The sequence below is a fragment of the Bidens hawaiensis genome, unplaced genomic scaffold (assembly GCF_021521415.1).
Source record: "Bidens hawaiensis isolate Kalapana, Puna unplaced genomic scaffold, B.hawaiensis_p1.1 tig00053807_1, whole genome shotgun sequence".
NCBI classification, from domain to species: Eukaryota; Viridiplantae; Streptophyta; class Magnoliopsida; order Asterales; family Asteraceae; genus Bidens; species Bidens hawaiensis.
Window position 1 is genome coordinate 74560 of NW_027499664.1, and position 14133 is coordinate 88692.

General features: G+C 34.1%; 1 protein-coding gene across 1 annotated transcript; it reads left to right on the forward strand.

Annotated features, from left to right (window-relative positions):
* Window positions 1-338: 338 nt before the first annotated feature.
* LOC143600221 (uncharacterized) lies at window positions 339-1476 on the forward strand (the record flags this gene model as incomplete). Its single annotated transcript, XM_077077970.1, has 2 exons — window positions 339-709; window positions 984-1476. Coding segments are annotated over exons 1-2 (864 nt in total), but the record flags the coding sequence as incomplete, so codon positions are not given.
* Window positions 1477-14133: the final 12657 nt, after the last annotated feature.

Here is a 14133-nt window from a genome sequence, read left to right on the forward strand (position 1 = left end):
CACGAGATAGCTTATCGTGAAAACTTTGTTTAAATTTTCAGAAACTATTCTATTTTGATCCAAACCAGTTTTGTTTCAAAAAGTATATGTTTTAAAAACAGTTTTTTCTTTTCTGTTTTGGTCTCAGAATCAAGAATTGGATCTTCAAAGTTGGTTTTAGACGGATTCATTCATGGTTTAGCATTCTGAAATCAGAAAAGGCTCCTTTTTTGGGCTGGTTTTGTTATCTCGCACGAGATAAAGCTATCTCGCACGGGATAAATTTATCTGGAAAATTTCAGAATTTTCTGAATTTTTTTTTCTAAGTTACTAACTTGGTCTGTTTTCTGTGTGCAAGAATGACAGGACCAACCCCAAACACTTCTAATGCTACCCCTGCTGTCCATTTGACCACCCCAGCCAATGTGGGAGCGACCGCAATGGCTAACCATGCTGAAATACCAGAAAAGTTCACGGGTGTCCACTTTAAGAGGTGGCAGCAGAAAATGTTTTTCTACTTGACAACCTTGAACTTAGCACAGTTCTTGGAGAAAACAGCCCCCATACCCACTGCCCAAGATGATGCCCAAAGTGTGAGTGCTTTGGACGCTTGGAAACATTCTGAATTTCTATGTCTCAATTACGTGCTCAATGGTTTGGCGGATCCATTGTATAACGTCTATTGTGGGATAAAGAGTGCCAAAGAACTATGGGAGTCTTTAGACAAGAAGTATAAAACCGAAGATGCGGGAACAAAGAAATTTGTTGTGGCCCGTTTTTTGGACTTTAAAATGGTTGACTCCAAGACTGTGATCACCCAAGTCTAAGAACTACAAGTTATACTTCATGAAATTCATGCCGAGGGTATGACACTTAGTGAAACGTTCCAAGTTGCAGCCATAATTGAAAAGTTGCCTCCTAGTTGGGTTGAGTTTAAGAATTATCTTAAGCACAAACGAAAGGAGATGACTATTGATGAATTAATTGTTCGTCTTCGAATTGAGGAAGACAATAAAACGGCTCAAAAATCAGCTCGTGTGGAGCCAATGGCTAAGGCCAACATGGTTGAACTTGGACAATCCTAAGGGGGGGCATAAGGGTAAGGGTAAAATGAATAAGGGAAAGGGAAAGGTGAACCTTGGACTGAAGAAAGAGGTTGTGAAAAAGAAACCTCAATCTTCAAACTTCCAAGGTGTTTGTTACAATTGTAATGAGAATGGTCATCATGCGAATCAATGCAAGAAGCCTAAGCGTGAGCGTGTGCATATGGTGGATGAAAATGGTGAACCGTTGGTGGCAATGATCACCGAGCTCTCGGCAGTGATTGAAGAAATCAATCTTGTGGGGGACAAACTGCAAGGATGGTTCATTGATACGGGTGCGACCCGTCATGTGTGTGGTGACAAGACCCTCTTTAGCACCTTTAAGGAGGCTGCTAGTGATGCTAAGTTGTTTATGGGGAATCAAGCAACGGTCGACATCAAGGGTGAAGGGAATGTGATCTTGAAGATGACTTCGGGAAAAGAGCTTACTTTGAGCAACACTTTGTATTTGCCCGAAATTCGTAAGAATTTGGTTTCGGGTTGGTTGCTTAATAAGTTTGGTTTTCGTTTAATGTTTGAGTCGGACAAGTTTGTCTTGACTAAGCGTGGAATGTATGTTGGTAAGGGCTATGCCCTCAATGGTATGTTTAAACTTGATGTAACCGTGATTGGAAATGAAATGAATAAGGCATCTACTTCTGTTTATATTATTGAGTCTTTAAATTCAAATGTTTGGCATGGTAGATTAGGACATGTAAATTTCAATTCACTTCGTCGTTTAATTAAATTAAAAAGCATACCAACATTCCACATTGATACAAACTCGAAATGCCAATCATGTGTTGAATCCAAACTTACAAGATCATCCTTCATATCGGTTGAAAGAATAACCGAAACACTTGATTTAATTCACACCGATGTGTGCAATTTAAAAATGTGCCCAAAAAGAGGGGGAAACAAATATTTCATCACGTTTATTGATGATTGCTCAAAATATTGCTATGTATATTTACTTAAAAGTAAAGATGAAGCAATAGAAAAATTTATCTTGTTTAAAAATGAAGTTGAGTTACAACTTAACAAGAAAATTAAACGTGTGAGAAGCGATCGAGGAAGTGAATACGTTTCACCATTTGCGGATTTATGCGCACAAAATGGCATAATACATGAATTAACCCCTCCTAATTCTCCACAATCAAATGGCATGGCGGAACGAAAGAACCGTACATTGAAAGAGATGATGAATGCCATGTTGGTTAGTTCTGGGGTGAGCCATGACATGTGGGGGGATGCCATTTTAACGGCAAAATATCTTTTAAATAAGATACCTCTCAAGAATAGGGACGAGACTCCTTATAAGTTATGGAAGGGAAGAGAACCTTCGTACAAATACATGAAAGTGTGGGGGTGCCTAGCTAAAGTCACAGTACCACCTCCTAAAGCTCTTTGAATTGGTCCCAAAACTGTTGATTGCATTTTCATTGGATATGCTCACAATAGTAGTGCACATCGGTTTTTGGTACATGAATCCAAAAATCCAAATGTACGCGTAAACACTTTCATGGAGGCGAGCCCCAATACTGTCTCGTATTTTGAGCACGTGTTTCCTAAGTTAGGACACACACAGGAGGCCTCATCATCACGAGAGAATGATGTAGGTGCAAGCTCGTTAACACAAAATGACGACTTGGTTCATGAAGGAACACATGAACGGCCCGAGACTGAGGATGATGATTTAAGACGAAACAAAAGACAAAAGGTTGCAAAATCCTTTGGTCCTGACTTCGTAAGCTTTATGGTTGAAGGTGAACCTAATACCTACCATGAAGCGGTGACCTCACCTGAAGGACCTCAATGGAAAGAAGCAATCAAGAATGAAATTGATTCGATTTTACAAAATCATACTTGGGAATTGGTAGATTTTCCAGTTGGTTGCAAACCACTTGGATATCGTTGGATATTCAAAAAGAAGATGAAAGCCGATGGAAGTATTGATAAATACAAGGCAAGGCTAGTGATCAAAGGTTTTAGATAAAAGGAAGGTCTAGACTATTTTGATACTTACTCACCTGTAACACGTATAACCTCTATAAGGTTGGTGCTTGCAATCACGTCTTTACGAAGTTTGGAAGTGCACAAAATGGATGTAAAAACGGCTTTTCTAAATGGTGATTTGTAAGAAGAGATATACATGGAGCAACCTGAGGGTTTCTCCGCCCTTGGTCAAAAGGGCAAAGTATGCAAACTCATCAAGTCTTTGTATGGCTTGAAGCAAGCTCCAAAACAATGGCACCAAAAGTTTGACCAAGTCATGATTAGCAATGGTTTCAAAATTAATGAGTGTGATAAATGTGTTTATGTTAAAAACACAAATGGAGGTTATGTTATTTTATGCCTTTATGTGGATGACATGCTTATCATTGGGAGTAATGATAAAATGGTTCAATCTACAAAAGACATGTTAAAGACACGATTTGACATGAAAGACATGGGTTTAGTTGATACTATTCTTGGAATAAAAATCATTAAAACCAAAGAAGGTCTTACTTTGAGTCAAGCACACTATGTCGACAAGATTCTTGAAAAATTCAACAAGGAAGACAAGCGAGTGGCTCGTTCTCCTGTTGACACTACTCTACATCTATGTAAAAATAGAGCTGAGCCGGTTGCTCAATTAGAGTATTCAAGAATCATTGGAAGTATAATGTATCTCATGACATGTACGAGACCCGATTTAGCATACGTGGTGAGTAGGCTAAGTAGATATACAAGCAATCCAAGTGTTCAACATTGGAAAGCTATTATAAGGGTGCTTAGGTGCATAAGATACACAAGAGACTATGGTTTGAATTATACCAACCATCCAGCTGTGATCGAAGGGTATACTGATCCGAACTGGATTTCAGATATGAAAGATTCCAAATCAACAAGTGGGTACTTGTTCCTACTTGGTGGGGCAGCAATATCTTGGAAATCATCCAAACAAACTGTAATTGCTAGATCCACACTGGAGTCTGAATTCATTGCCTTAGACAAATCTGGGGAAGAGGCATAATGGTTACGTCAATTCGTGGAAGACATTCCACAATGGCCAAAGCCGTTGTCGGCAATTTGCATACACTGTGACAGTGAGTCTGCAATTGGTAGATCTCAACGTTCAATGTATAATGGCAAATCAAGGCATATGAGACATAGACATAACACGATACAACAACTACTGTCAACGGGTGTTATCACGATTGACCATGTGAGGTCAGAAGATAACATTGCAGACCCGTTAACAAAAGGATTAAGCACGGATAAATTTTATAAGTTGTCGAGAGGAATGGGACTAAAGCCCGCGATAAAGGAAGTATGAGGGAAACCTAACTTAGCAGACTGGAGATCCCAACAGCTAAGTTCAATAGGCAAACTTAATCATATGACCAGAGGCAGTCACTGTGGGGGAGTACCCCAAAACCAAAGGGAGTCTTGAACTTCCTAGTCCTTTCTCCTAGGGGAGTACCCTAAAACCAGTGACATTTGGGAGAGGTTAAGCATATTAAGTGAAATAACCATGATGCTTTTAATGATTCATGGGAATCACCTATGTTAGAGAGAAGTGTGGTTGCTTCGAATGGAATTGTGGGGAGGCACAATTTCCTAGAGCTCTCGCAGAACCAGGACCGTGATCCATGACCATAACGGACACAAGAATGAGGGGTTGACCAAACCAAGGAGAGTATTGTGTGAAGGCATATTGTCGTCTACACAAATGGGGTCTGTTCAAAGTCATCGCGACTACAAACCGCTAGGAGGCTAAGTATGCTTCACAACGGAAGGTTCAAAGGGTAACACCTACCTATCCGGCAATACTCAACTGCTGAAACTTACTTCGAAGAATCGATTTCCATTCATGTGGGGGATTGTTGAAAAATTTGTTACGTGTGCATTAGTAGGTTGTTATGACACAACAAATGCACACTAATAGACATTGATGAATGAGATATCGATGTGTGATTGTGTGTATTTGAAAGAAAATACTATAGTGGTGTATCCCACATTCACTTGTGCCTTGTTTTTCCTCTAAAAATAGAGAGGTAAACTAAGTTGCAACACACACCAAACCTTACACACAACACAAGCATTGTTGCAAGGTTTTTCCAACTTCTTCTTCTTCTACATTTCTGGTTTCTTTTATTTGAACCTTTTTTTAGGTTTACGGTTAACTCTGGCAGTACTACTGCTCCGGCTGTTGTACCCTGGGAAACAACGAGTTCTCTTGGGAGACTCGAAATATTGTTTTAATGTCCCCGTGTTCAACACGATCCTCAGCCAAACCGTTTACATTTTTTTTTGTATTGTATTTGGTTTATTTCTTTGATTCTGTATTATATTTCAGATTCTTGTATTATATTGTATAAGTAATAAAACTATTTGTTAATTTTCTGTTTATTTACTCAATTCACGAATTCGGTTTCTACACACATAATGCATAACCTAGTGACTTACAATATACATGGAATAAAGAGAATTTTGCTTGCTTGGTGTAAGGAAAAAGAAAAGGCTAGTAACGTGTATGCATATGATATGGAGCAGAGATTCTCTCTGTATGATGACACGTGTCAAATATGATATTCCCTTCCTATCCAACATACACGTGTCAAATATGATATTCCCTTCCTATCCAATCCCATATCTGTACTCCCTCTGAATATCCCTTTTTGTCGGGTTTCCTGTTTTAACTCAAAATATTCCACTTCTTTTTTCTCTTTTTCCTGTTTTGCCCTTTCACACGCATCTTTAGAGATGTATAAAAAACTGCCTTCAAACATGTTTATCTGTTTAGAACCTAACCCGGTATCAGGATAAACAAGTTTTCAAACTGATCCAGTAGACAAACCGGTTTGGCCTAGAAACTAGTTTTTTACACCTCTCCGCATCTTTTTTCATTTTATACATTAGACTAGTTATTAAAAACCGTCACACTTCTTAATTACATGACCAAGCCTTCAATATTATTTTTATATTACTTAGTGCATATACAGGGGAGGGTTATTTTGAGAACCATTGTGGGTTTTAAGAACTTTAAGAACTTAATTTTGAACCACACATTTAATAAAATGATATGAAATATGTGGGTGAGATTAAATTTAATTAAAAAATAAAGCAGGAGAGAGAATAAATATTTTTAATAATTACACAAGTTTAAACGTTAGTTACACATGTGTAAAAAATCGATTCGGTGTGTAAAAAAACACCGTAATTTTTTGTACATCACACTTACACTTACGTATTACACACGTGTAAAAAAACTCGAAAAAAAATTGTTACGTTAAGTTCTTTCGAGTTCTTAAAACTCAAAGTGGCTCTCAAAAAAAATCAATCCTGCATATGTATTGTTATTTAGTTTATATTGAAAAAAATAAAATAAGCATTTTTCAAAACGAAAAAAACAAACATGTTGAAAAGATGTTTTAGAGCATAGCATTCAATTTCCCGTAAATACAAACCAATATCTTCACTAGATTAGTTTACAAAGATTTCTGTATACGTTTATATAACAGGTCTCAAGTTAAAAGATCATAAGAAAAAATATATATTTTTAAAAAAGTTAGTCAAATATGTCTAACAAAGTTAAATCTACTCAAAATCAATAAGTTAAAAGGCCGAATCACAACAAACTTAAACTAGCTTAAGTTTAAAAGTAAGTTTATTTAATAAATTAATCACATCCCGGTCTTCAATTTTCACGCTTAGGTAGCTTAAATGAGTATTTTTCTTTTTATAAAATTAACTAATATTTGATATATATTAATATAGTAATTATTAATCATGTATGAAATTATGATAAAAGTAATTGAATAATATGTATTATGTTATATAATTATAAATATTATATACATATAAATATAAATAAAAAAAAGTTACAAATGCAAATAAGTAAACTAATAAGTGAAATAAATATTAAACAAGTCGAGTTTGAAAATTTTCTTGTGAGCCAAACTCGAGCTGTAGAAAAATAGCTACAATATCAAACCAAGCTTGATCTCTCGTAACTTAAACGAGCCAGGCTTGATAGCTGATCGTTTACACGACTATTAAAACATAAATGGTTTATCAGTTCAATCGTCACTCGTAAAAAATGATTAGTGCAACTATTGTCGGTTCAACCATGCCAACTAAGTAATTAGGGTCCGGTTTACGGCTTGACCAATCTTGTTTTATTATTATTGTGACATTCGTCAAATTCAGTTAAACGTTTGTATTCGTATATTACCCTTTTGTAATCGAAATCTTGTAAATTAATAAATATCGTCGAATTTATTTTATTAATTAATTTTGTCTTTAGACGTCACTTGATTTATCGTTAGTTAACGAGGCCATCAAAGTATAAATTATATGCAACTGACAAGGGACCAAATTGCAAATACCCTAACCCCCCCCCCCACCCCAATCATCGAACACTGACGACACCCCCTCCCTACCTTCCTCTTTTGCTTCAAATTGACCCATAAACTCCATCTTGTTAAGGTATACTTGTTAATTTACATCTAAAACGAATCAAACCGAATCAATTTTCATAACTCCATACGCGGACCTGTTTAGACCTCTTAACCCTATAAATACGTGATAAAAACTAAATTAATCAGTCCCACACCACCCTCTCATAGTTTTGAACCTAACCCCTATGTCAATTGCAACCTAGAAGCTGAAACCCTAGGTTCTTGTTCTCCTTCAATCCTTACTCGAATCGGGTAATTAATAAATTGATTGAAATCGGATTAGTTTGATTTAGGGTTCATGTAAATTGGGAACTAAGCATGACAAACTGAATATAAACAATTGGAATCAAACATATAACAAATATCACGTTTGCACTAGTTGGTTATGTCTGGGTGTTAACCCTGGTTCTTATAGGCCGGGTTCGAGCCTCCCTACAACCGGTTTTTATTAGTATTTTTTGTATTAATTGTTTTTAATTCTTTATTGTATTAAAACTAACTATACCAAAATCTATTATAAACACATTTTCTTGTTTTTCGCGATTACTTCGTTATTTCGCTTTAGATATTTATGTTGTTTATACTTTAAAACTAGGAAAAATTTTCGGTTCTCCTCGTGGGACCATCCAGTTCGTTTAAACCATTACCTTCTTCTCGTTACCGTATTCCTCATTCCAAGTGAGTATTTTGTAACCCCTTTTTTAAAGTTTTACAATATTTTGGGGGTGTAGCACGTCAAACTTTTTATTTCGTTATCCATGTGCTTCCTTACAAACCGATTCACATTTAATGTTCATGCTAATATCATTCTTGCATATTGTTTATCATTATACGTGAACTTGCTTGCAACGTGTTTACTGTTTTTATGATGGAAGTTACGCAAACACATACACACAGTGGGAGGGTCCGATGGGACTTACCTGCGTCGTCTAAAGTAACGTCTTTGGTTGTAGTGTATAGTGGTTCTCATTTCCTCTACTACTACGGCTTCGGCTAAAGGAACGGGAGGACGACACTGGTTGAATTCATTTACTTTACGCTTAAATATTTATTGCATAATGATCGTTGAATCATGCACTTTTTTTTATATATTTACATATCCGCAAAAATTTATGAAAACTCACCAAAATAACTGTTGACAAATATATTATTTTAAACGTGTTGCAGGTTGCATCGATGGTGTGCTAAGGATGAAGATCACTAATATACCTTAGGTTATTTAAATTAAAGAACTTTATGTTATTCGATGAAGTGTTTAGTGTTTTCCTTTTTATTTATGAATAATTATGTACTTGTTATGTTATGAAATAAAATTAATATAATTATTTCCACTTTAATAGTGCTAGGAACTTGTTAGTGATCTGTACGTTACACCCGGACGTATATCGCTTAAAGCCGGGAATTTATAATTATTATTATCATTTTTTGATATTATTACTATTATATGATAAAAAAAACATTATCCATCTCTCTCTCTCTCTCTTTATATATATATTATATGTATATATATATTAAATATATATAAACGAAATCTCCCTAAATTTTTTCAAGTCACGAGAAAGTTTTATTTGTAAATGAAGTCTTCTCATGCATTTTACCTGAACTCACGGGTATGGGTCTCACCAAACCCAGATGTCTCTTAAATGGGTTATAACATCTCATTATATTAAAAATTAATCAATCAAATATTTGATAGAAAAATCCTATAAAATAGGAATATACTGAAAATTAGCATCTAATTTAAAAAAAAGATATTATATATATTTAAGAAACAATTATTGTAAAAAAATGGATTATGGGTCTCACCAAACCCAGATAGCTTTTAAACCAGGTTATATCATCTTATTTATTTGTGAAACCCTTTTATCATCAAATCCTAAGTATATTATTAACTTCCTTACAATAAATAAAATTAAAATCCTAAAACATATATAAATTTTAGAAACGAATAATGTAAAACAACCCAGTAATACAGGATCTTAAATATATATATAAACGAAAATTCTGTCGGTCCTGATTATCTCTCTTAATCACTCAATGATCACTTTCGTAAACAACACAACAGTGTTGACAAGACGGCTACGAAATATGCTATTTTTGTGAAAAACCCAAGAGCATTAAAGGCGAAATCAATAATACTCTAGATACTGTTTAACGGACAGAAATATAAAAACACACAAAGTAACTCAAATTATTTCCATTTATTTTATGAAGGATACAATGAAAATTAGTTGGGTTTTCTAAGTGGAATGTTTGTATTTGTGGCAGCTTTTCCGTACAAGATAAAGACAGGCGTCAAATCACAATATTCGCTATGTGTCCGTTGTTATAGGTGTGCCCTAAAGTATCCTTAAATAAGCATGCCCTAACATTCCTTCTAGAAACCCTAATGATTGATATTAAACATATTCAAACGTATTACAAAATATTCTAAGTGTAAACGGGTCTTCGTGTAAGCTTGTAAGTTTTTGTCTTTGTCGAGCAACCCTGGTAACCATAAAGTGTGCTTGGAAACAATTCTCCGAGTAAGCTTTACTTAGAATATTTTCCTTATAAAACATTCATCAAGTAGACTTCAATCTTCATGATAATATCAAACTTTGCTCGATATTATATCTTATGAGAAAACATGTTTTTCTTAGGTCCCGTCAACCTTTTTGTCTTTAACTTATTTGAACAAGTTCAAGTGTGCTGGTAACACTGTAGCTTGCTCGAGGTTAAACCTTGCTCATTAGAAGTCCTTAAGAGTAATTTCTTCATTAACTTCCTTCAAGTTTGCTTGGACCACTGTTTATTACCAAACCTTGCTTGATCCACCAAATTACTTGGTTTTAGCTTGGTTTAGTCAAGGATTTGCTTTGAAACCAATCTTGCTTGACTTGAAGAACAACCTCGCTTGATGAAGTGTAGCTTGCTCGATCTAACACCTTGAAGACTTCAAGAATATAACCTTGCTCGTTTAGGCAAAATACATTGCTTGACCAAGTTTAAGCTTGCTCGGATATCTAAGTTTGCTCGGTTTTCCATGCTTAGCCATTTTTCAAGCAGGCTGAGAATATTCAAATCTTCCGTAAAATTTTTCTCATCCCAACAAAATCCCTACATTCTCTCAAGCCACCGGTTTGCTTTATATGTAAATGAAGGTTTCTCATGCATTTGACTTGAATTCAAGGGTATGGGTAACATCAAACCCAGATAGCCATCAAACGGGTTATAACATCTCATTAAATTAAAAATTAATTTTACCAAATATTTTATATGAAAATCTTACAAAATAGGGATATACTAAAAATTAACATCTGATATTTTAATAAAAAGATATTATTTATAATTAAGAAACAATTTTATAGTAAAAAAATTAAGCGGGTCATGGGTCTCACCAAACCCAAATAACTTTTAAATCGAGTTATGATATCTTATTTATTTGTGAAACCCTTTCATCACAAGCCCTAAGTATATTATTAACTTCCTTACAATAAATAAAATTAAATCTAAATAAAAATATATAAATATTATAAACGAATAATGTAAAACAACCCCCGTAATACGGGGGATAAAAACTAGTAATATATAAACGAAAGCTTTAAAATCTCTCTGGGTGCTCCCTACATTCTCTCGAGCCACCAGACTGCATTATTTATAAATAGAGGTTTCTCATTCATTTGACCCGGAATCACGGGTATGGGTCTCACGAAACCCAGATATTCCTTAAACGGGTTATAACATCTCATTAAATTAAAAATTAATCTCACCAAATATTTGATATGAAAATCCTATAAAGTAAAGATATACTAAAAATTAATATTTGATTTCTTTAATATATATATATATATATATATATATATTATATATATATATATATTTTATTTATAATTAAAATACAATTTTAGTAAAAAAAATAAACGGGTCATGAGTCTCACTAAACCCAAATAGTTAACCGGGTTATAACATCTTATTTATTTGTGAAACACTTTCATCATCAAATACTATAAGTATATTATTAACTCTTGTACAATAAATAAGATTAAAATCCAAAAATTAATAAATAATATTAACGAATAATATAAAACCCCCCCGTAATACAAGGGATAAAAGCTAGTGTGTGTGTGTATATATTAGTTGCGGTGTGTTTTATTTTAGTTGCGATGTGTTTATTGTGCGAGGTGTTTTATATATATGCATAATTTTGCTCTCTCTCTCCGTATATATATATATATATATATATATATATATATATATATATATATATATATATATATATATATATATATATATATATATATATATATATATATATATATATAGAATTAATTTCTTTTGAGAACCACTTTGAGTTTTAAGAACTCGAAAGAACTCAACGTAACAATTTTTTTATCGAATTTTTTTTACACATGTGTAATACGTAAGTGTAAGTGATGTACAAAAAATTACGGTATTTTTTTACACACCGAATCGACTTTTTACACATGTGTAACTAACGTTTAAACTTGTGTCATTATAAAAAATACTTATTCTCTCCCCTGCTTCATTTTTTAATTATCTCAGCCACATATTTCAAATCATTTAATTAAATATGTGGTTCAAAATTGAGTTCTTAAAGTTCTTAAAACTCACCATGGTTCTCAAAATAACCCTCCCATATATATATATATATATATATATATATATATATATATATATAAAGTAAGATGTGTCTATTAAGTGTAGGAAAAGATTCCTGCCTTCCTGCCCTTGGATTAACCGGTTGAATGGCCAAGATATAGAGTGGGTTATTTCTTTTATGTGTTTTATCTTTACGCAGTTTTATAACATGCCAAGGGCATGATTGTCTAATGTGTTATACTATATATGGAAACTATCAATCAATAATTAATATTAACTATGATTTTTAAGGATATATAAAATCTAAAATTTCAAAAATCCAAAAAATTTATTTACATATTCATTGTATTATTATTAAAAACACCTTAACTAAAATTTATAAACAAAACACTATGCCTAGAAAAAAAAACACCGTGTTCTTGGTTTATCATTTCCATCATCTAACATGCCTAAAAAAGCATATGCAAATCCCTGTAAATCAACACTAAAACACAACTATATATACTACAACATTATTTAATGAAGTAAACTACCATAACATTATTCAATATACCGTATATACTATAACATTTTTTTTAGTGAACTAAAACACTATACCACTATCTAACATACCAAAAAAACGATAACAATAAACTAAAACACCATAAACCATATGAACTAAAACACACCCGTGACCCCTCGTATGAACTCGTACGACCATACATAATCATTTTCCTTCTTATTGTGTGTGTTGTTTGACTTTGATACTTCATCATCTGATTCAACATCACCATCTTCATTGTATTCTAGTTCTTCAATCTCGAATAAGTGTGTTTAAGTTCCGCAACCTCGTCCTTATTGTGTTGCATTTCAGTACCAAACCATGTACCCCGAACCATACCCGATTTGTACCTGACCCTAAAACTGGAACTGGTTTTATACCCGGAAGCGGTTTTTTCGAATACCAGAAACCAGGTTTTTCAAATACCCGATCTATACTCGAAATTACCTGAAAAATACCCCAAAAAAGTGCAGCCCTTAAAAACTCTATGTTTACCCGAAAATACTCAGAAAAACCTCGAATATGCGGTTTTTTCAATACGCATAAATAGGGTATTCAAATACCTGATTTTAAAATATCCGGTTCTATACCCGAGCCAAACCCGGTGCATATGGTATGGTTTTTAGAAACAATACTCGGGCCCGAACCTTACCCTGGTGTTGTTAATATGTGATTTTCCAATACCCGGTCATACTCGAACCCGGTTTCATACCCGAAATCGGGTATTTGTAACATCCTAAAATATCCTAATATTAAATAAAAAAAAGTCGTGTTAAGTTGTCGTGTGTTAAATGATTAATTAATATTAGACAAGAAAAGATCGTGGACTTGGATTAATTAATATGGATTAAAGGGTAATGGGTCTTAGGTCTGTGGGCTTTAAGGAGTATAAATACTCCCTTAAACCACCCTAAAACCCTAAACCCCATTTCTTTCCATCTTATCCTCTACACACTCAATAACACACACACCTCCATACTTACATACGATCGAGAGAGAGGAAGAGGGTGAAACGAGCAACGAGCATCGAATAGTAATAGATCTCTAACATACAAGCTAGATACAAGATAATCAAGCAAAACGTGACCAACCGAACGCATAAAGGTATGTCCTTTACCTTTAAAGTGTATGTTTTAAGGATCGGTATTGAAACTTAAACATAAAGTAAATCGGGTCTAAACGAAACGTAAAGTAGCAAACTTGACGTTGGAAACGAACTTAGCGAACCTATGGCTATGTACGACGACTTGTATTGAACGTTTTTAAGCTTAAAGGTCCAAGCTTTATAGTATATACGGGTTACATATGAACGAAAACGGTTGGGAAACGTTAGTGGGTGATGTCGAACCATAACAAGGGTATTAAAAATCGTAAAAGGCTTGTTAAGATTGATAAAAAACAAACCCGTAGCTGCTACCGTATAACTTCGCCTGCTGACTAAGTTCGCTGGCTATAATTTCGCTTGTTGATAAGTTCGCCAGCT